Genomic DNA, 21,159 nt, shown 5'->3' on the forward strand with positions numbered 1-21,159 from the left:
TGTTTTTCTACATTTTCAAATATATTGACTTCAATTACAACACAGAATATAATATATACAGTGCTCACTTTATATTTTTATTACAAATATTTGCACTGTAGAAATGATAAAAAATAGTATTTTGCAATGCACCTCATAGCAGTACTGTAGTGCAATCTCTATCGTGAAAATGCATCTTATAAATGTATTTTTTGTTACATAACTGCACTCAAACAAAACAATCTAAAACTTGAGAGCCTACAAGTCCACTCAGTCCTATTTCTTGTTCAGCCAATCGCTAAGCCAAACAAGTTTGTATACATTTATGGGAGATAATGCTACCCGCTTCTTATTTACAGTGTCACCTGAAAGTGAGAACAGGCATTCCCATGGCATTTTTTGTAGCCAGCTCTGCAAGGTATTTACATGCCAGATACGGTGAACATTTGTGTGCCCCTTCATCCTTCAGCCACCAATCCAAAGGACATGCTTCCATGCTGACGACGCTCGTTAAAAATAATGTAATTAATTTTGTGACTGAACTCCTTGGGGGAGAGTTGCATGTCTCTTGCTCTATGTTTAACCCGCATTCTGCCATATATTTCATGTTATAGCAGCACTTTCACTGCCGATTTGACAATACCCAAAGAAGGTACCAATGTGAGATGTATAAAGATAGCGACAGCACTCAACCCAAAGTTTAAGAATCTGAAGTGCCTTCCAAAATCTGAGAGGGACGAGGTGTGGAGCATGCTTTCAGAAGTCTTATAAAGAGCAACACTCCCATGCAGAAACTACAGAATCACCAAAAAAGAAAATCAACCTTCTGTTGGTGGCATCTGACTGATATGATGAAAATGAACATATATCAGTCTGCACGCCTTTGGATCATTATTGAGCAGAACCCGTCATCAGCATGAATGCATGACCCCTGGAATGGTGGTTGAAGCACAAAGGGAAATATGAATCTTTAGCGCATCTGGCACGTAAATATCTTGCATTTGACCAGCTACAGCAATGTCATGTGAACGCCTGTTTTCACTTTCAGGTGACATTATAAACAAGAAGTGGGCAGCATTACCTCATGCACATGTAAACAAATTTGTTTGTCTGAGCAATTGGCTGAACAAGTAGTAGGACTAAGTAGACTTGTAGGCTCTAAAGGTTTACATTGTTTTATTTTTGAGTGCAGTTATTTTTTGTGCATAATTATACATTTGTAAATTCAACTTTCATTATAAAGAGATTGCTACAGTACTTGTATTAAGTGAATTGAAAAATACTATTATTTTTACAGTACAAATATTTATAATAAAAAATAAAGTGAACATTGTGCACTTTGTATTCTGTGTTGAAATTGAAATCAATGTATTTGAAAATGTGGAAAACACCCAAAAATATTTAAATAAATGGTATTCTGTTATTGTTTAGCAGTGCGATTAATTGTGATTACTTTTTTTAAATCACTTGACAGCCCTAATAAAAAGCCATGAGGCCTGTTAATCTCCTGCTCTCAGATGCCACAAAATTCCAGAGAAAATGGGAATAAGCACACTCTCTCTACTTATATTTTGTATCTAAGCTTCCTCAACTGTTACATAAATTATTTAAACTAGTTTTCAGTAGTGCCCTTTCAGTGAAATCACTTCTCTATTGTGTTGGGCCTTGTAAATAATGAAAATAAATGCTATATTTATCATTCTCTTTGCAACTGTTTAAAGGAGAGACAATGTGGGTGAGATAATATCTTTTATTGGATCAATTTCTGAGGGTGAAAGAGACAAGCTTTCAAGCTTACACAGAGCTCTTCTTCAGGTCTGAAACAGGTACTCAGAGTGCCTTCTAAAGACTAGTTTCAGAGTAGCAGCCGTGTTAGTCTGTATTCGCAAAAAGAAAAGGAGTACTTGTGGCACCTTAGAGACTAACCAATTTATTTGAGTATAAGCTTTCGTGAGCTACAGCTCACTTCATCGGATGCATGAAAAAGACTAGTTACCAACACTCATCGATTATTAGCAGATCTTATCACTCTTAACAACAAGCAAATGTTTGAATCCCAGCAACTACAGGGTCCTTCTTAAAACTGTTGACAAGCTGATAAGTTTGCATTGTTGTGGTGTAACCTTGGAATGTCTGTTTATGACACTCTGAAAACCTTAGAAGTGAGCCGATATTGGCTGTGGGCTTAGTGACTTGGAGGGAAGTCTGTGACAGTGGCCTTTTAGAACACGCAGATGCTATTGCCTTTCTATAAGCAACATTAGCAGTACATTTGAAATGTAGTCATCTTGACAAGTAAAAAGGCATTGGAAGCACATGGAATCTGGTCTGAATATTAAAAGATCCCCTTTGGACTAACAGCATCATCTCATACAACAAGAAATTATTCACTGGACATATTGGCCATTGTGGTAAATGACAACAGAAGAGTGGAAAATGAAATAACTCCTGATGTGCTTAGCCTAAAGGAACTTTCTGCAGGCACAACTCCCATTGACTTTATACCATGGAAAGATCTAAATGACCTGAACAATCTCTTGACTCTATACCAATGGGTGGAATAAACATCCACTATACTTATAAAATTAAAGAGGTGGGTTACAGAACAATCATTTCCCTGTATCCCATGCTCTATGAAAAATAAAGTTTGGTATTATCTGAAATATAGCATTCCAAAGCAAATTCCATCCTAAAAACACTCAACAGACATTATACCAGAAGATATGGAGTCCTGTTCTCCTAAAGGTACACAAATATGCCTGAATTTTTTTTTGTTTGCTTTTAAAGATTACACTAAAATACATAGGAGTTAAGTACACCCATTCAGCAAAATTCTCTTCTGAGATATATGAATTCCACATGCAGATTTTCATCCAATGACCATGTATAACTCCATTTTATCACAATACATGAAAAATATTAAAAAGACTATGCACAAACATTCAAAACAGACCTCTCTTCCAGTCTGTGATGGGATATACAAACTCCACATTGGGCAACAAGGGGGAAAGGAGCTGCTCTGGCCTCAGCCAGCCCTTCCCTCCAAGAGGTGCACAGACTAGAGGAGTTAAAAGGGAGTAGAAGGTAAGAGAAAGGATCTTTACCTTGCAGCTCCTGAGAAAAGGGCTGAGGGAAGACAGGATCTCTCCATCAACTACTACCTGAAGGTCCCTCCTCGAGGAAAGGAAGGACCTGCTTCTGTTATACCCTGAGAGGGCATTTCCTCCTCTCACTTACTAACTCCGTTTATTTGTGTTGATTCCCCATGGTCTGTTTATGGACTACTCTTGAAAGGGAGAGACTTGTAACTGACCTGACTGGAGGGCTAATGGATAAGCGGAGGCAGCCACCGCCCCAAGAGACAGAGAGCTACCACACCATGCCCAGATGCGAAGAGGTGCCAAGCAGTGAGCTCACACTCTTCACAGCCTCCTGTGACAGAATGCAAACTCTGGACAACAGCAGGTGGTAAGAAATGGCTCAGGGAGGGCAGCCTTAAAGGGCTCCTCACGTGTCAGACCCTTCTGTCACTCTCACAGGGCCCTGCGCTGGAGCACAGTGAAGTACCAGCCCCCATCCCCTAAGCCCTAACCACTATGCAACACTCCCCACAAGTGAAGACCATCTCACGATCCAAAGCTGCAGTTTGTTCTGGAATGCTATATTCCCCAATCATTCTTTACTTATTTTCATCCTTTGTCAGAGAACATTCAGTGTCTGAATACCAGAAACTTAGATTTACAGGGAGCGGATTGTTCCAGTAACCCATGAAGATAAAAAAATAATACTGCTGCCAAGATGAGGAGCCTAATTCTCACTCACATCAGGTTTACACTAGTGTAACTCAGAGAAGAATTAGACCTAGAAGTTTATTACAACCCCCTTTCCACGAGAATAAGGGGCCTACGTTTAGATAATTTAGACCAGTGGTGCCCAAACTTTTCCTGTCCCGCCTTCCTTACCAGTAATGGAATTTGTGTGTGTGCCCCCCCGCACCCCTATTACTGCATAGCCAAGGCTTCCTCAGCAGAGGAGCTTGGGCTGAAGGTGGATTCTGGGAACAGAACTGGGAATGGAGAAGGAGCTGGGGATAGAGGCGGAGCTGGTCCAGGGGGCGGAGTGGAGCTGCGGCTGAGGTCAGAGCTGGAATGAGGACAGCGCGGGGCTAGGAGGTGCTTCCTCCCCACCCCTCCCATGGGTGCTGGCCCAAGCTCCACCACACACCCTCCGAACAATCCTTCTCCTCCCCCCCAGGAGTGTGTCCCACAATTTGCGGACCACTGATTTAGACCTTGCCAATGTTGCATGGATTGATCTGTATTGGAATATTTGATTACTTACATCATGTACAATAATATGCTACCCTTCCTAATACTGTTATGCGGAAGTTTGGGCAATCACAACACCTCACTGAAGCTGCTGGGTGTGACAACCATCTTCTATTCAGGGTAAATAAGGGAACAATTACATGCCCCCTTTATTCAGTGATAGTTGAAATAATAGAAAAATCACAGCCCAGCACACATGCAAGCCTAGGCAATGGCTGGGCCATGCAGTCCAAGGCAGTTTCATGTGGGTCTGATTACAAATACAGGGCAGGGTATTGAAAAGACTGCAGCTGTGTGTCTGGAAGAGAAGCAGCAAAACACACCACAGAAGCACACAAAAAAAGACAGCAAGCGAACACCAGACATAATCAGAGAAGCATTTGTAGTTGCCCCATTTGTAGATGAGTGTGCGTGCTTTTGGGCAGCGCGCTGCTGGAAAGAGGCTTGGATCTGTGAGCAAAAAAACTGTCTCCGGCTGTTTGATTCCTGCTGTGTTCAGGGAAACAGGACTTTGTACTCTTCATAAATAAGCAGGATTGCATCAAAGAAAGACCTGGCTATCATCAATTCCTCCTCCTAACAACCCGCAAGATCCAAATAATGGCTAACCATTTGGGTCAGAAGGGTAACAATACTATCGAAAATGTGTAACCTTGTTTTATGTAATAAAACAAAAAATATTTTAACTACCCTAACATTCTCCATCCAAGCATCTCAAACTGTTTTACAAACATTGATAAATGGAGCTTAACCACACACCTGTGAGGTTTATAACTATTTGCTCCATTTTACAGAAGGAAATAACCAAGGCAGAGGATCAAAGACTTGCTCAAGATGACATGAGAAATCTGTGACAAGCCTTAGAACATCTGATTCCTAGTCTCATGCCTTAACAAAACCGTTCTTCCACCGGTGGAATGAATCAGAGAGGGGTCAAATCAAAACAAAGAGCAATATGCTCATTGACTTCAAAAGCTTAAGATTTGACCTATACTCTATACCTTCATTTTTCCTTGAGCATTCTGAAGTGTGTGGTTCAGCAACATGTGGTTTAGAAAGGTTCTACTGTATTCATTTAACATCTAACACTTCCTCTAGATCTCCCAGTGAGTTCTATCTTATGTGTGTGTTTAAGACATTTCTGCAAAAACACACAACAGGACTCAAGTATGTAAGGTAAGGCAAATGAGTAGACACTAGGATGGGGGTCCTTAGATTGTAAATCACTTGGGGCCAAGCAGTTTTAATTTGTGTCTTCTACAGCACCAACTACACCATCAACACTTAAATAATCTCTAAGGGCTAGTCCACACAGCATCACAGTGTGAACTAGAGGGATGTGAATTACAGAGTACTCTACAATTCACACCTCTCAAGTTCACACTGTGGCACAGTGTAGACAAGTCTAAGTAAACGTGGGATCAGGCAACCAAATATTTTCCTCTTCCACACTATGATTTGCGAATGTTTTAATCCTCATGTAGTAAATAGCAAAATAAATTACAAGTGAAAATGTTTTACAGAGCAAAGATTTGTAAAGCAATTTACAATGTCAGATTGTATTTCAGATTTTTCCCCACCCCTGCCCATTTACATTTCTGGATATGTTCTTGTGAGGTAAACAGTGAATAAGAAATACAAATACTATTTCCACTAACAGAAAGATTTGCACTGAAAATGTACTCCTTGAACTGATTTTTTAAAATGAAGTTTACCACCATTCAATTTATGAGAAATCTGAACATTATTTTATCACACTGTCATTTATACTTTTGTGCTATAGTCTAATCACAACATATCTTGTAAAACATCTTCTCAGAGATTCTATAAAAAGCCTGTAAATCAGGTCTCTTGAAGAAGGCTCTATTTGAACAAGGCCCTTCTAATAGGAAAACACCTGTGCAATGGGTGTATTACTCAGTCATTTTGGAAGGCAGTGAGGGAAACTATAAGGTGAGAACTCAAGTGACCACATCCTCCCTTTCTGGAGAAATATCAGAAGAGGAAAGTCGCTTACAACCCCATCTCACACACACAAGCGTACAGCTCTGTCAGCAGATCCTCCAACATGATTACATGGCATGGAAACTTTCTGGAAGATGGGACAACATAAACTGAGGATTTGTAGGAAATTTAGGACTAAATTCTATGTTTCTCAGTTACCAGACCGCTATCCTCTTAGCAGAATAGTCATTGCACATACTATGCTGCCCTGGCCCTCATATTGCGGCTGCATATTGCTATCCCATCAACATCTATTGTTTTTTTAAATTAATTACTATTATTTATTATTATAGAAAAGGTATTGTGACAGACTGGCAATATTCTGTATAAACTTTATGGAATTAAGATAAACTTTACTGAATTAAGTTAAACCTTACTGAATTAGGGTTTGTTGTATTCAGAATGCAGTTGTGTATGTGTTATTTTGGAATTGTATGCAACTACTCCAGAAGGAGGGGGATGATAATATAATACCTCCAGTTATGAGCCTTTTGGAGCCACCCCCAGAGAAGTATGCAGATACTTGTTCAGAGCAGGTTCCCCAGCAACCAAGGAACAAAAAGGGGGTTTAGATAAATAGTCTGGTTTTAAACAGGCTCCTGGCCCTCTTCCTGATCCAGCAAATGGACAGGACCCCTGGTCCACAGAGGGCCCCAATCCTTAGGAAAGGACTGGGTCTACTGATGCCCCATAAGACTGGGTGCTGGTTCTGAGATGAAGCTGTGATGAACTTGAAAGCACAAGGAAAATCTGTGAGTGGGGTTTTGAAGGACTGCTCCTGCCGGCACCCCTATTAGGGTTGGGGGTGATCTCTAGTAACCTTATCATCATATGTGTAACTTCTTGTATTGTTTTTCATGTTTTCTCTGTAGTGCTTTTACCTTCAGAATAAAATAGACCTGCATAGGAAGTACTGTGTGGTACCTTATAATGGTGGGCAATTACTCGGTTTTTAATCTCTGAAGAGAAAGTAAACAGGTCTGCTTAGGCAGAGTCCCTTGCTGAGATACCGCAGTATAGTCAGGGGACTGTGCAGCCTGAAAATACCCTGGTCGGAAGGAAGGGAGTTGTGTCACCACTGAAGAGAGGTGATGGCCAGGGGAGCCTGAAGCTTAGAGTGGGTGCCCTTGCTGAACCACAGAGGAGGGAATACAGGTCCAGTTGCCCTGAACTGTGCCGTGAGTTACTGAGGAAGAAAAGGGGCAACAAAAATCAAAATGGATAAAAGGAAAATGAAGAAAAAAGACTGAGAAAGAAAAAGAAATGGAAACAGCTGAAGAGACAGAGGGCCTAATACTGGCTTTAATGGTCACAAGCAGGGCTTCAAAAACCCACTAGCCCATGATGAGTAGGAAAAAGGATATTTTTCCATATGAGTGCCATCACCTTCTGAAGAATCTCCCCTTCTCCACACCCAGAAAAAGTCTCTAGCCCTCATGGTTACGTAGATAACCTTACAAATGTGAACAGAGTGTAACTAGCGCACTAATAGCTCCCGACTCTGCACAGAGATAGCTCAGTGCTGTTGTTGCTCAGGCTCCCGGAAGTTATTGTTGGAGGGTGGAGGGGAGGCCCAGTCCCTGCTCCACAGAGCACTTTGGGGAAGTTTGGCTGCCTTCACTGTCAGGGTGGTCGAGGGTACCTGACTGCCACTGTTAGTAGTAGAGCACTGGGGGGGCTGCCACTCCCATCCATTGCAACAGGATTAAGGGGAGGAGGGGGACGCAGTGCAATACATTGATTAACTGGAGAGTAAGTTTTAAATGATCTATAATATACCTATAGCAGTGGAGGCAATGCAAAGCTGATGAGATGGGGAAACGGGAAAATTGTACCAGGGACCTGAGCTCAGGGGGCCCCCAAAATGTCTCTAGCTTGGGTAGGGCCCCAGCAACCATGATGTACTGGGGCCCCAAATTTCTCTCGATGGCCTGGGAGGCATTTACTGGGTGGGAGAACCACCAATAGGAGACCAGGGCTTTTGGACCCTGGCAGGTGAGACAGATCAACCAGGAGGAGACAGGATGGGAGGGGATGTGGCTCAGGAGGGGCCCTGGCCATTAGTATTTCTGCTTCAAAAGTAGGCCTAGTCCTTTAGCTCAGTGGTTCTCAACCAGAAGTACGTGTACAGAAGTCAGGAAAGGTTGAGAACCACTGCTTTAGCTAGTAGGTGTTGGATGTATTTTTCAAGTCCTGGCCAAAAAGTCTGCTCAATTTTGGCAGCATTGTGTAACTGGACACTCTCAAAAGGAAGTAGCAGTGCATGTGCCACATTTGGGCAAGGTCAACACATTGCACAGCTCCTGCTCCTTTTAGTGGGAAAAACACCTTGTGTGCAACTTGTTTTCTTTGCGCCGGAAGTTCTTCAGGACAGGGATCACGTCTTTGAATGAAGAATGAAGCTCCGAACTTGCCTGAAGCCACTAAGTGTGACTGCAATATAAATATTAAAGACTGTCAACAGGTGTATGTCTTGGATAGCACTACACACACCTCAAATTTCAGCCCAGCCTCAAACTTTCCCCATAAATCCTGCCCAGTTGGGAACATAGGGCCAGAACCTTCAGTCCCTTAAAGCTGGTGGGGGGTGGGGGGTGGGGGGGTTGTTCTGTTTTTAAACAAAGTTTGAGCAGTGCAAAGCAGCCTTAACTAGCCTTCCCCCACCAGGAGGCTAACACAGGTGATGTGTCTGTGGTATACCAAACACGCAGCAATCCGCAGTGGTTGAAACGGCCTTTTGAAGCTAAATATCCCTGAAGCTAGTTTAATTTTCACCTGGGAACAGAATGGCAGCCACACAGTTCCAAGACGGGGGAATGCTTTGTGCAGCTCAGGATTTGAGACATAGCGTGCACAGTGCATTTAACTGTACTGGCCAGTTAAACTAGTAGCACACTCTTGTGCACCACGGCAGAATTTCCTTTGGCCTCACACATTGTAAGTGCTACTCTTTGCAGCTCGTTTCTGGCTGTTTGCTGGGTTTCTTCTGCTTTGTGGATGGGCAGCATTTAGTCCTTACCATTTAAATTAGTGAAATTTTACCTACTGATTTTACTTCCTATGTTATAGTATTTCCCAAAAAGCGTGGGGCACGTCCCACTGGGGTGCGACGGACCAGCTAGGGAGCCGCAAACAATCCTCTTAATTGGTTTTTTTTTTTTTAAGTCTATTTACAAGAAGTCTCTTGCTGCTATGGTTGCAAAATTCTTGAAACAGTGACCCAAAGGTACCTAATTCAGCACCTACGTGAACCTGCTGAGACCCTGAATGCCAATGAGGATAGTTTACAACATTGGCCTTTAAAGTATTTAGTTGCTCAACACAACATGAAGGAAAGGAGAGGAAGTATTACACTGTGAAGTTTGACACTATTTACTGTGAGTGACCTCTCATTTGGGGTAGGCCTTTAACATCACATTTCAGGATCGTGGGTGGGATTGGTTTCAGTCTCCTGAATAGAAGCTCAGCTTTCACAGGTTTGGGAAACACTATTATATTTAATTACATTTTCCTGAAAGCTTACCTCAAATCAGTTACGTTGCGGGAGGATGGTGTTAGCAAGGAATACAAGAGGGTGTTAATGAGAATCAAGTCAAATTAATGCTGGCTTTTGGACATTAACTCGTTTATATGCTACCCTCCTACACAAAAATGCCTGGAGTAGAACAATATTAAAATTGTCATTACACAGACTGAGCTACAAGAGTATTATCTGTATTTTAAAGATGTGTAAAGTAATGCACAGAGAGATTACATGCCTTACCCAAGTTCACAAAGCAATCATTGACACAATATAGAGCTCAAGGGTACATCCATACTATGGAGACTATGGTGACATAATACCACAGTGTAGATGCAGTCTACACCAACATAAAGGGTTTTTCTGCTCGTGTAGAAACACCACCTTCCCAAAAAAAGTTAGCTACATCAACAGAAGCACTCTTCCGCTGACACAGCTGCATCTACACTGGGTATTATGTCAGCATAGCTATGACAGTCAGGGGTGTGGTTTTTTCACACCCACGACCAATGTAGCTATGCCAGTATTATCACAATGAGTAGCCCCACAGCCTGAGCATACTCTCTGAGGGAATTACAGTGTGTGCTAGAGGGAAGAAGGGAGAGTAATCAAGCAGCATTTATTTTCCAAAACTTTTACTGCAGTTCTTGCTCTTAGTGAAAAACCTTCCCAAAGATTCACCTCCTTTTTCCACATGGCCAAGAGGCTGCACAATTTTTTGCAGACAGGACAAAAACCAACTACACAGGATTCTCTCAAACCATTTTCTCCTCCACCTTCTCTCCCACTGCAGCTTTTTCCACAATTTTCCTCCTCTCTGCAGTAGGAGATGCTCAGGGCCAAAATAATTAAAACAGTGTCCCTTTCCCTTTGAGTGACAGAAGCTTTTCAGGGAATAGTTTACAGTAACAACACTGGTGATCAGATTAGTAATAAAAACTGAAATATCAGAACAAAGTTTTTAAGGACATCCTGGCCCAATTCTGCTCCCACTGCAGGAGTTTTGCTACTGAATTTCAATGGTCTATGCCCTATTTCTTCAAGGTCAAATCAAACTTTTCCCTTGCTAATTACAGCTCTCATAACAGAGAGCAGAAATTTCAGGTCATTGAAAGCAACTATCAGAGCTCCACTTTCTCAGATACCGCACTAGAGCAACTTGTGAAGTTTAAGGGAGCTTATAGATGTGAGAAAATAGAGACCAAATATAAAAGGGAAAAAATGAAGGATAAAAAGTTTTGTTTTTTAAAAATATCAGTGTCCCTTTTATCACTTACACATATATGACCTTTGAGGATTTGTTTTTTTCTTGATGGGCAGTCAATATTACATAGAAATATGTAATACTACTTGAACATAACTGAAATAAAACTTCTCTTTTACCTTAGGTATATGTATCATTAAGAGTTCAGACAACAAGAAAATTTTTAAAGCAATCATGCTGTTTTGCTCAACTGTATGAGACAATCATTCAGGACCACTGAAGGTTTTATAGCTCACTACTGTTAGAAGATTTTTAAAACAGGAATGGAAAGCATCTAAAGAAAAAAAATTAACAAGTTTAAAAATATAAAAAAAATAGCCTGTGTTAACTTTGAACATGTCCCTTTGTTACTTTTGCTAAATGATTATCTGATTCAGGATAACTGTGATTTGAGGAATAACATTTCCATAATTGGTAGATTTTCCAGGAAACTAAACAAGTCTTACCTATTGGGCTGGATGAATGCACTATAAGGTGGGTAGAAAGTTGGCTAGATTGTCGGGCTCAATGGGTAGTGATCAATGGCTCCATGTCTAGTTGGCAGCCGGTGTCAAGTGGAGTGCCCCAGGGGTCGGTCCTGGGGCCAGTTTTGTTCAATATCTTCATAAATGATCTGGAGGATGGTGTGGATTGCACTCTCAGCAAATTTGCGGATGATACTAAACTGGGAGGAGTGGTAGATACGCTGGAGGGCAGGGATAGGATACAGAGGGACCTAGACAAATTGGAGGATTGGGCCAAAAGAAATCTGATGAGGTTCAATAAGGATAAGTGCAGGGTCCTGCACTTAGGACGGAAGAACCCAATGCACAGCTACAGACTAGGGACCGAATGGCTAGGCAGCAGTTCTGCGGAAAAGGACCTAGGGGTGACAGTGGACGAGAAGCTGGATATGAGTCAGCAGCGTGCCCTTGTTGCCAAGAAGGCCAATGGCATTTTGGGATGTATAAATAGGGGCATAGCGAGCAGATCGAGGGACGTGATCGTCCCCCTCTATTCGACATTGGTGAGGCCTCATCTGGAGTACTGTGTCCAGTTTTGGGCCCCACACTACAAGAAGGATGTGGATAAATTGGAGAGAGTCAAGCGAAGGGCAACAAAAATGATTAGGGGTCTGGAACACATGACTTATGAGGAGAGGCTGAGGGAACTGGGATTGTTTAGTCTGCAGAAGAGAAGAATGAGGGGGGATTTGATAGCTGCTTTCAACTACCTGAGAGGTGGTTCCAGAGAGGATGGTTCTGGACTATTCTCAGTGGTAGAAGAGGACAGGACAAGGAGTAATGGTCTCAAGTTGCTGTGGGGGAGGTTTAGGTTGGATATTAGGAAAAACTTCTTCACTAGGAGGGTGGTGAAACACTGGAATGCATTACCTAGGGAGGTGGTAGAATCTCCTTCCTTAGAAGTTTTTAAGATCAGGCTTGACAAAGCCCTGGCTGGGATGATTTAATTGGGGATTAGTCCTGCTCTGAGCAGGGGGTTGGACTAGATGACCTCCTGAGGTCCCTTCCAACCCTGATATTCTATGATTCTATGATTCTATTAGAACTGCCTGGGGATGTCGGTAAAGAATGCTTCCCAAAAGCCTTTATAGTAGATTACACTCTCTACCTCATTTCTAACAAAGATGGAATAGAATGGGTTAGCTAAATTATGTGAATGATCTACAGGGGTATAATCTCTTGGATTTATGTGTTGAGATTTTGCTCAAAGAATTAAGTGCAAACAAGGTATTTGCAAAGCAAATCCCAGTATTATGTCTTTTAATATTTTGTTTTTAATTAAAGTGACCTTATTCATGGAATGAGGAGTATGAGGTAAAGTTTTCTCTTACATATACAAGGTCAGATTCTACTTGCTTCACTCACAAGTAGTTTCCATAACATCAACATGCTTGACAGGGACATTGCTGATTTAGAACTCATACATTGTAAACAAGTTTCTTTAAATCACATTACTAAACCCTTTCAATTATAAAAAGTGAAATCATTTTTAAAATCCAGTTGTTTTGTTTCTATTTATGTTCTTGTTTACTTTGTGCATCTCTTGCAACTCAGACAATAAAAATCAATGAAGTCAGTTTCACTTTCAGATTCCTAATGCTGCAACGTTTAGGTTTCAACCATGGTAGAGAAATGTTTATTTGTTTAAAACAACAGATTGCACTGGAATTTTTAAAACAAATTTCTGGAAACATTTCTATTGGTCTTATAAATACTTACTTTTATACATTTCAGTTTGGGGAAATTTTTAAAACAATTACTAACACTTCACTGAATTCCATGTTTACTGCCACATAGCGATTTCTAGATCAAATTTGCTACGTCCACAAATAAAAAAGAGACTATTTTTCTACCTGACAGGCTTGCAAATCTATCCAAGGGTGTGAAAATCAAGATGTGTTATTCCTGACTCCTGCATCACCACCAATAATACAAATTCATACAAATTCTGCCCAAATATATATCACAGTTGCCAACTTCCATGCAGTAAATAAGCACCCTGACTTTCACAATAAGCCAAAAATCAAGCTAATCCCATTTCAAAACAAGGCCAAAACAATCCCTAAGAACCCCAACACTCTATATGACTAGATCCCCCCCCAGGGTGCAGTCTGGAACTGTGGTGGGCCTGCTGTGCATCCCTGACTCTCTCCCCCCTTGCCCCTGTTTGCCGAGAGCCAATAAAAAAGAAAAAAAAAAAAAAAAAAAGCAGCAACAAGCTACAAGCCAAACAAGCAACAAGCCAAAAACTAGCCAAGAAGCAATTTACAAGCAAATTAAGCCAAAGACAAGACCAATTTCTGTGCCTTTTTCACAGGTTTGGCATGTCTGATATTTAGCTGTTTAATCTTATTGCTTTCAATGGGATTCAAAGTTCTAATTGCAGAGCCAAATTCTGCCCTCAGTTATATCTGTTTAACCCCTTCAGTCCAACTGAACACGGTCTTCCTTTTTATGTAGTCATTTACACCAGTTAAAAGTGGTCTTAAAATGCTCCTTTTCTAATTTGGTAGTGTTTAGCATCCACTCCGCATAGCTATAAATGACTATACAAGGGGGAAGGTAGCGGAGAATCAGACACATCTTCAATGGGATTGAATAGGTGTAACAGTGGACAGAATTTGGTCCTGTAACAGGAATTTAGTTAACAACTGTGTTGATTATGTGTGAGCTAGAAGAGAATCCAGCTCACTCACGAGCAGCTGGATCCACAGGGATGGGACAAGTTCCAAAATGTTTCTTTTTTGACACTAAATTAAGTAGTTGTCGTCTCAAAATACACAGAGGAAGCAGATGAGTCAAACAAGATGAAATCATTTTTACAGTGTCACTTTTCAAAAAAGAATCTTATTTTTCTCCTAGTCTGCACCAGCCCAGTATTTGACTCTTTAAAGACTGTCACGTGTGCCAAATAGCTTAGTGTTTTTTCAGTGTGGATAAGTGTCCATTGGTAACTACACTGAGATTATCAAATGCACTTCACTTGCAACCTATGAGTAATTCAGCCCTGATTCTGAGTGGTAAAATGCTGCTGTAACAAGTCATTGTGCCCCCTACTCTTTCCCCAACTTAAAACACTTGAAGCAGTCCACATTCTTAGATGTTATTGTTAACAATGTTTTTACATCAAGTATATTTCAGTGGATTGACCTTTAAATTACCTCTAGTATATGTCAATGTACCTAAGAAGCTGAAGCACTTATACTAATACCTACTTTACTTATGCATGAAGAAAGACTAACTGGTGAAGAAGCTAGCAACTAAAGGTTACTGATGCAGATAAGTAAGATTAATGATCCAATAATAGTGGATCACAGTCGCTGTTCAACAGCACATTATACTTCATACCATACAGTATTTCACTCCAGTAACTTTAATTCTTCATAGATGTTCTTTAAAGTAAGAGCAGCTGTTTGGAATGCAGAAGTCATTTTTAAATTTCAAAAATAATGTAAATATGATGGTCACCATATAGACTCCTTTTATATTTCACTATGCTATTTATATATTTATGTTTAAATTACAAAGCCTCACAAACCTGAAGCTCATTCTCAATTTCTGCTGATTTAATCAACCATAAAGTAGACTAGGAAATGAGACAGGGTCATCAGAACTCTTCTCCCTTTAAATCATTTGAAATTATGCTCACTTGCCAGCTGCAATAAAAAAAGTCTCAAGAACCTCTGTAATCTTTTCAGAACCAGATGCAGCTGTCAAAATCTACCCTGAACAAATTTAAGCTCAAATAAGAATCAAAGTTCAGGGGAAGGAATTTACCTTTATTGGAGCACTGCTAAACTTAATTTTTCTGTTTGCTGGGATTTCATCTTCATCTGGCAATCCAATAACTTCAGCATATTCCATATCAGGTTCATAATAGTTGTTGTCATCACTATCGTCTTGATCATCCTGTTCTGTTCCTGTCTCTCCCCAATCAGAATTATACCTCGATCGCACCCTGTAGACATTATAGTCAGAGTGCATATATACATGTGAACTCTGAAAGTTATTCAAGTCTTCCTGGACTTCCTTTCCACTGGCATCATCATAGTGGGATTCAGTAGCATCTGAAGCTACATCTGCTGCAAAATCACCACCTGCTACCAAGTTTCTTGGTATGTCTACAGCTCCAGTACCAACACAGGCGCTCTCTGCATTTTGTGAATGTTCTTTTTGTTGTAAAGAAACTTCTGAATCTATTTTTTCCTTAGTCCTGGTACAGGATTCTTCACGCTTTTCACTGCTAATGATGCTGGCCAATTCTTGTTTAGTTGCTGCACAAACATCAACAGGATCATAACTTGCTTCCTTATTCTTCCTTATTTCTTCATTTGTTTTTGATACTGGCAAAGGGCTTTTAGAAGCTTCTTCTCTTATTGTTGAAGATGTACTGTTTTGCTGAAAGGTCTCAGCAGATACTGAACTTGTAGTCTGTTTGGCTGGTGAAGACCAGGCATTACCATCTTTTAAAGGACTGAATCCATCAAGGTTTGCAACAGTGGAGGAGGATAGATTTGCAACAGTAGAGGACAAGTTAAGTGGGTAGTGACCAGTTACAGAGTATTCTTCATTGTTTTCAGACTTTTCTAAAACAATTACACTATGTGAATCAGTGTTTTCAAACACTGCACTGAGCTGACTCACTGTTGGAGAGACAGTCTCTGTCCTTGAGCTAAGACTGTCCAATGAATCAGTACTGCCTCTATTAGACTTTGAGCTACACCACTCATCTTGGAGTTCATTGGAAACTACTCTCTCTTTCTTTGGGGAATAGCGATTGGAATGACCCATTTCATGAACATTTCGCTCAAACATCTTTCGAGTTTCAGTAAACTTGGAATAGGAAGGACCATCATGCACAGTATCAAATCTACTAATCCTTTCTGAAACTGAAGACTCTAGTTTTACAACTGAGCCATCTGTTTTCTCCACAAATTCTTTGGGCCTAATTCTTTTTTGAGGAGACAGGGGACCACTTTTCGCTCTGGTTTTAGGGGTAACTCCAGTGCTCTCACTGGGCTCCATGCCCATCTGCATAAATAAGTTTTTAATCCTGTTGACATTTGAGCCATATTTCCTCCCCCTGCTCTGCTGAGAGGCCTCTCCTTCATCTTTCGTTTTTTGGTCTCCATCTGATTTAGGTTTGTCAAAGGTGCTTTTTAGGGCCTGGAACTCAGTTCTGTAAGCATTCCTGTGAGGAGAAGCACTTCGGAGGGTTGATCTTTCTCCTGAAGACTCTGTTTTCATCATGTTTACTTAAGGAGTGCAAAACCAATGTACATAATGACTGATATACCACTCTCAGTCTTCTGTTACTAGTGAGATTCTGGTTGAGAAGAAAGTGCCTCTCAGGTGGCACTGGTCTCCATCAGGGCCATATTCAGTTGGTATTCTGACAGATACTATCTAAATATGTGCAAGCAACCATGACAGCAAACAAAGTGGCAAGACTGATGGCTTTCCAGAACAAATGTAGATTTAACCTGCAACAGAAAGTACAACTTTTTGAATCGAGTCACGCATTTTTATTTCTTCAAAACTAAATCAATTACTTCAATTTTAATAAAGTTATTTGAGACAACTGATATTTAGAATAAAAATTATCAAACAAATGCAAGGATTCATCCTTCACACAGCATCATTATCAAAATACACACATATGTATTAAAATTCTACAGCAGACTCAACTTGCTAAAGATTCAACAATTAGACAGTCTGAAAAAGTTTGTATGCTCACATAAAAGTAAATTTCCTTCCAAGTACAAGTTAACATGCCACTATGAGACAATGAAACATAGCAGTTTTATGATGTTCATATGTATGCTACGAACATATTACAACATAAACAAATTTGTCTAGGTGAAACACACAATTACAAAGAATAAAATTACAAGGAAAATGATGTCACCAATGTTTCATTGATGTCAAACTTTTTGACTGGAGATGGTAAAGGACAAAATAAAGAGAACTAAAATCTCAGTGTTATTTATGTCTGGGCACGAAATACTTCATGCAAACATGATGACTGTGCTTCCCTGAGCTGCTAACACTGCGATTCCACATAGCATGTCTCTGAACTACACAACAGTATGCTTTTAATGGTGTTTCTATGCAGAGAACGATCATTCAACAATGAAACAACAGCTCAAAAGAATTAGAAAAATTGCACCCAAAGGTATCATTTAGTGTTGAAAATAGTGGAGTGAAATTTAGTAAGACTTGCCCCTTTCCACTTGCTGTATTATTTTAACATGACAAAGAGCATGGAAGCATTTAGTGAACTGCAAAAAATGGAGCTACAGGCTAAATCTCAATCTTCCAGTTCACATCTGAGCACTCACAGAGTTGCCAAACCAAAAAAGGCTGTGTTTTAAATATAATAAACTGCATTGAAAGTTACATGATCCAACATGATGAATTCAGAGATTCTTAGTGGGGAGGGGGAGAGAGGGAGGCTCTGAGTGGTGTTTAAGGTAAAGGATGAGAACTGGGTTTGATTCCAGCCTGAACATTAGCCCAGAGAATTGCAGGAGAACAACACATGACTAATAGAGAGCAAAATCTCTCTCATTAGCATCCCTCTGTTTCCTTGTCTTTCCTCTAGGCTATAACTTATTGCTGCAAGCCTCAAATGCAATGCCTGTGGGCTGCTGTGCTCCTCACTCATAGGGAGGAATGCTATAGCACTGCAGTCACACCTAGCACTTTAGAGCAGGAAGATTATGGATCAAGTACCTTACATATTTATTCGCCAATCTTTAAGCCTAAGAGGTTACTTTAGACTAAGCAATATTATGCAGCTATTAATGTAAAATCCCCTCATCATCTTCCTGAAACAGAACACTCTTAGATCACCTCCAAACTCAAGCCCAGCTATCCATGCACAAGCAGCAGAGGGTTGCCCACAGCTGTGGCTCAACTGCTGTGCAGGGGCGCTGGAACAATTTGCATAGTGGGGGTGTTGAAAGCCATTGAACCAAACTGTAAACCCGTATATAATAGAAACCACTTCAAACCAGGGGGTGCAGCAGCAGCATCTCTGCTACTGTGGATCAATTTTTAGAAAAGACCAACAATTATGGGGGGGGGCGGTGCAGCAGTTTTTTCTTACCTACCGATCATTTCCCTTTGCCTCCTCCTTTACAGACTCCAGCTGATGTTTCCAACGATTATAAGGAAAAGAAAAAGAAAGGCTAACTTAAGGTAAAAGAATCCTGTCTGGCGTCACTGAGCAAACCCCTCTGAAAGGGGAAGTGCTGCGAAGAACCGGTTTCTCCGAACTGAAAGGCGAGAGGATCCCACACCAGCGTTGGCCCAAGAACCACCTTGCGTACGAGCAGCTGCCCTGGCAATCACGGCAGGGAGCAAAGCTCCGTGGCCGTAAACCCCCCTGGCTCTGGCTACAGTGTCTGGGGAAACAAAAGCTCCCGGGCATGTCTCCCCTTGGCGCGCACACAAGCTGCGCCCTAGTCCTAACTTCAGCCTCTGCTCCCCGGTGCGCGCACGGCCCCTTACCCGGGAGAGGAGCTGCACGCCGGGCTGGGCTCCTTCCACCTCCCGCGGCTCCCTGCGCGCTCAGAGCTGCGGCTCCTCCAGCCCCCGGCTCCGACCCGCCTGTGCGAAGGTAGCGCGCGGCTGCCGCCCCCGGCCTGCCAGCGGGCAGCAGCCTCCGACTCCGCTCCTCAGCGCCATTGCAGGCAGCGACAGGCTCCGCGCACACGGAGCTGGGGGGAGGAGAACGCTCCCGCGCCCCGCCGCAGCCCGCCCAGCGGCTTCCCGGGGGCCGGGCGTGCGGAACGTCGGCCCCGCGCGCGGGGGTGCGCTGCCAGCGGCCGCCGCCGAGCGGAGGCAGAGCGCGGGCGGCGGATGACAGGTGCCTCACCTCCGCGGCGAGCTGCAATGGTTCGTTCCGCCGGGGAGGGGGCGAGCCACGCTCCCGCTGCAGTCCGGCCGCCCAGCGAGCCCGCGGGGAGGGGCGCTGGCCGCTGACCCTGCTACAACCCCCTCCCGGGCGCCTCCTGCCGTGCCGCACTGGGCCCCGAGATCGCCAGACTCCCCCACCCTCCGTCCGGGTCTGCGGGCAGGTCACTTCCTCCCCCTGCGCGCGGGAGAGGCGAGTCCCTCAGCGGTCGTCATGGCACAAGGGCCCCGCGCACTCTGGCCGGGGCGCGGGAACGGGCGCGGGAGCGGCGAGAACCCACCAGCCCGCCACAGAGCAGCCCTTGCGGACTGCGAGCGCAGCCGCGGGCCGCTCCCCCTCTCGGGGCTTCACTGGGCGGCAGAGCCCGAGGAGTTCAGAGCCGGAGGGGAGGGGATAGAGAGGCCCTTCCATGGGCGCGGGCCGTGCACCTGCTGTCACTGGGATCCCTTTGAAAAGGGGCCCCGCTGGCTGCAGGTGAGAATGATGCTCCATCCTTACCCTTCAGTCGGTGCAGACAGGCAGCGTCCTTAGCAGGCCAGACCGAAACCAGCGGGCTTCTTTTGAGGAAGGGCAAAGCTGCACTTAAGCCTCAATTCTGCAATAAGCGCCACGGGAGAATTCATTGCAGGATCAGGACCTTGGACTTCCCGCCCAGTTAATTTCTTTACGTCAAGTGTCTTTGCACAACGTGCAAGCAAATAGTGGAAAAGATAAAAAACTGGAGTTACAATATATACTCATTCATCCCCTTAAATTCCAGCAAATGTATTTTTTTGCTGGGTTGAGCAGATAGGGCTACACTAGTTTCCTGTTTAAGAGCACGCAAACAGTCCAGCCACTACTGGCATTTCTGTGTTGCTAGGTAAATATTGCTAGTGCTCCAACAGTCCCCACAATAATTTCCAGGTTTTGCACAGATGATAAGAAAAATTCCAGAGTAGGAGATCCAGCAATCTCTCCTAAAGTAGTTTGGGAAACTGGCACTCCAGAAGGTAATGATTTTTAAATCATATAGCAACTCACACATAGAGTACATTAATTGAATTGCTTAAGCGTCCAGGAGATGGCTTGAGGATGTCTATAATAAAAAAATGAAAAAACAAAAATACTACATGTACTTCCAGTCACTTGTGTCTTGATTCCATAAAGATTTAGGTAAGTGTGTAACTTTAAACACAAGTTGTCCCATTGTTTTTTTTTTTTTTTTTGGAGGGGGGCCACTAGGGAAAGTGTATAAAGTTACACACTTTCTTAAATGTTTACAGGCTTAAAGCTTTGGTTATCTAGCAAGTATCAAATATACTCAATTCAAAAATCTCTCTGTTTCTGTGACATTCTATATCCAACACATAAATATTGATGGGAAAACCAGTCCCTTTCAAGATTGATTGCCTATATGATAGTGTTCCTTCTTTTTCAAAGTTATTTTAACAAGCTGACATAGTAAGAGACAGAAATAGAAATGAATTTAACAGAATTGGGATTCTTTTCCCAAACACCAATTGTGCCTTTCCAGAAGATGTTTGCTCTTTGTTTAGGAAAAGAAAGTTTCAGCAATCCAAGTCAATTCACTAGAAAAGTTACTAATATTTAGGAACAAATAATTCCCACCCTTGCATAAGCATGGCAGCCTCTATACC

General features: G+C 42.3%; 1 protein-coding gene across 6 annotated transcripts in view; it reads right to left on the bottom strand.

Annotated features, from left to right (window-relative positions):
- The window catches only part of PPP1R9A (protein phosphatase 1 regulatory subunit 9A), a 250,421-nt gene extending 230,807 nt beyond the window's left edge, over nucleotides 1-19,614 (bottom strand). For 5 of the 6 annotated variants that reach the window (XM_077808081.1, XM_077808079.1, XM_077808078.1 and 2 more), the window contains exons 1-2: nucleotides 19,114-19,260; nucleotides 15,376-17,081 (exon numbers count right to left, since the gene is read on the bottom strand). In XM_077808081.1, coding sequence (XP_077664207.1) covers nucleotides 15,376-16,848 — 1,473 coding nt within the window. In that variant the 5' untranslated portion in view covers nucleotides 16,849-17,081; nucleotides 19,114-19,260. Of the gene's footprint in view, nucleotides 1-15,375; nucleotides 17,082-19,113; nucleotides 19,261-19,480 lie in introns of those variants that run through there. The other variant, XM_077808077.1, reaches the window with a different exon arrangement.
- Nucleotides 19,615-21,159: the final 1,545 nt, after the last annotated feature.

This window comes from Eretmochelys imbricata, chromosome 2, assembly GCF_965152235.1.
Source record: "Eretmochelys imbricata isolate rEreImb1 chromosome 2, rEreImb1.hap1, whole genome shotgun sequence".
Classification (NCBI taxonomy): Eukaryota; Metazoa; Chordata; order Testudines; family Cheloniidae; genus Eretmochelys; species Eretmochelys imbricata.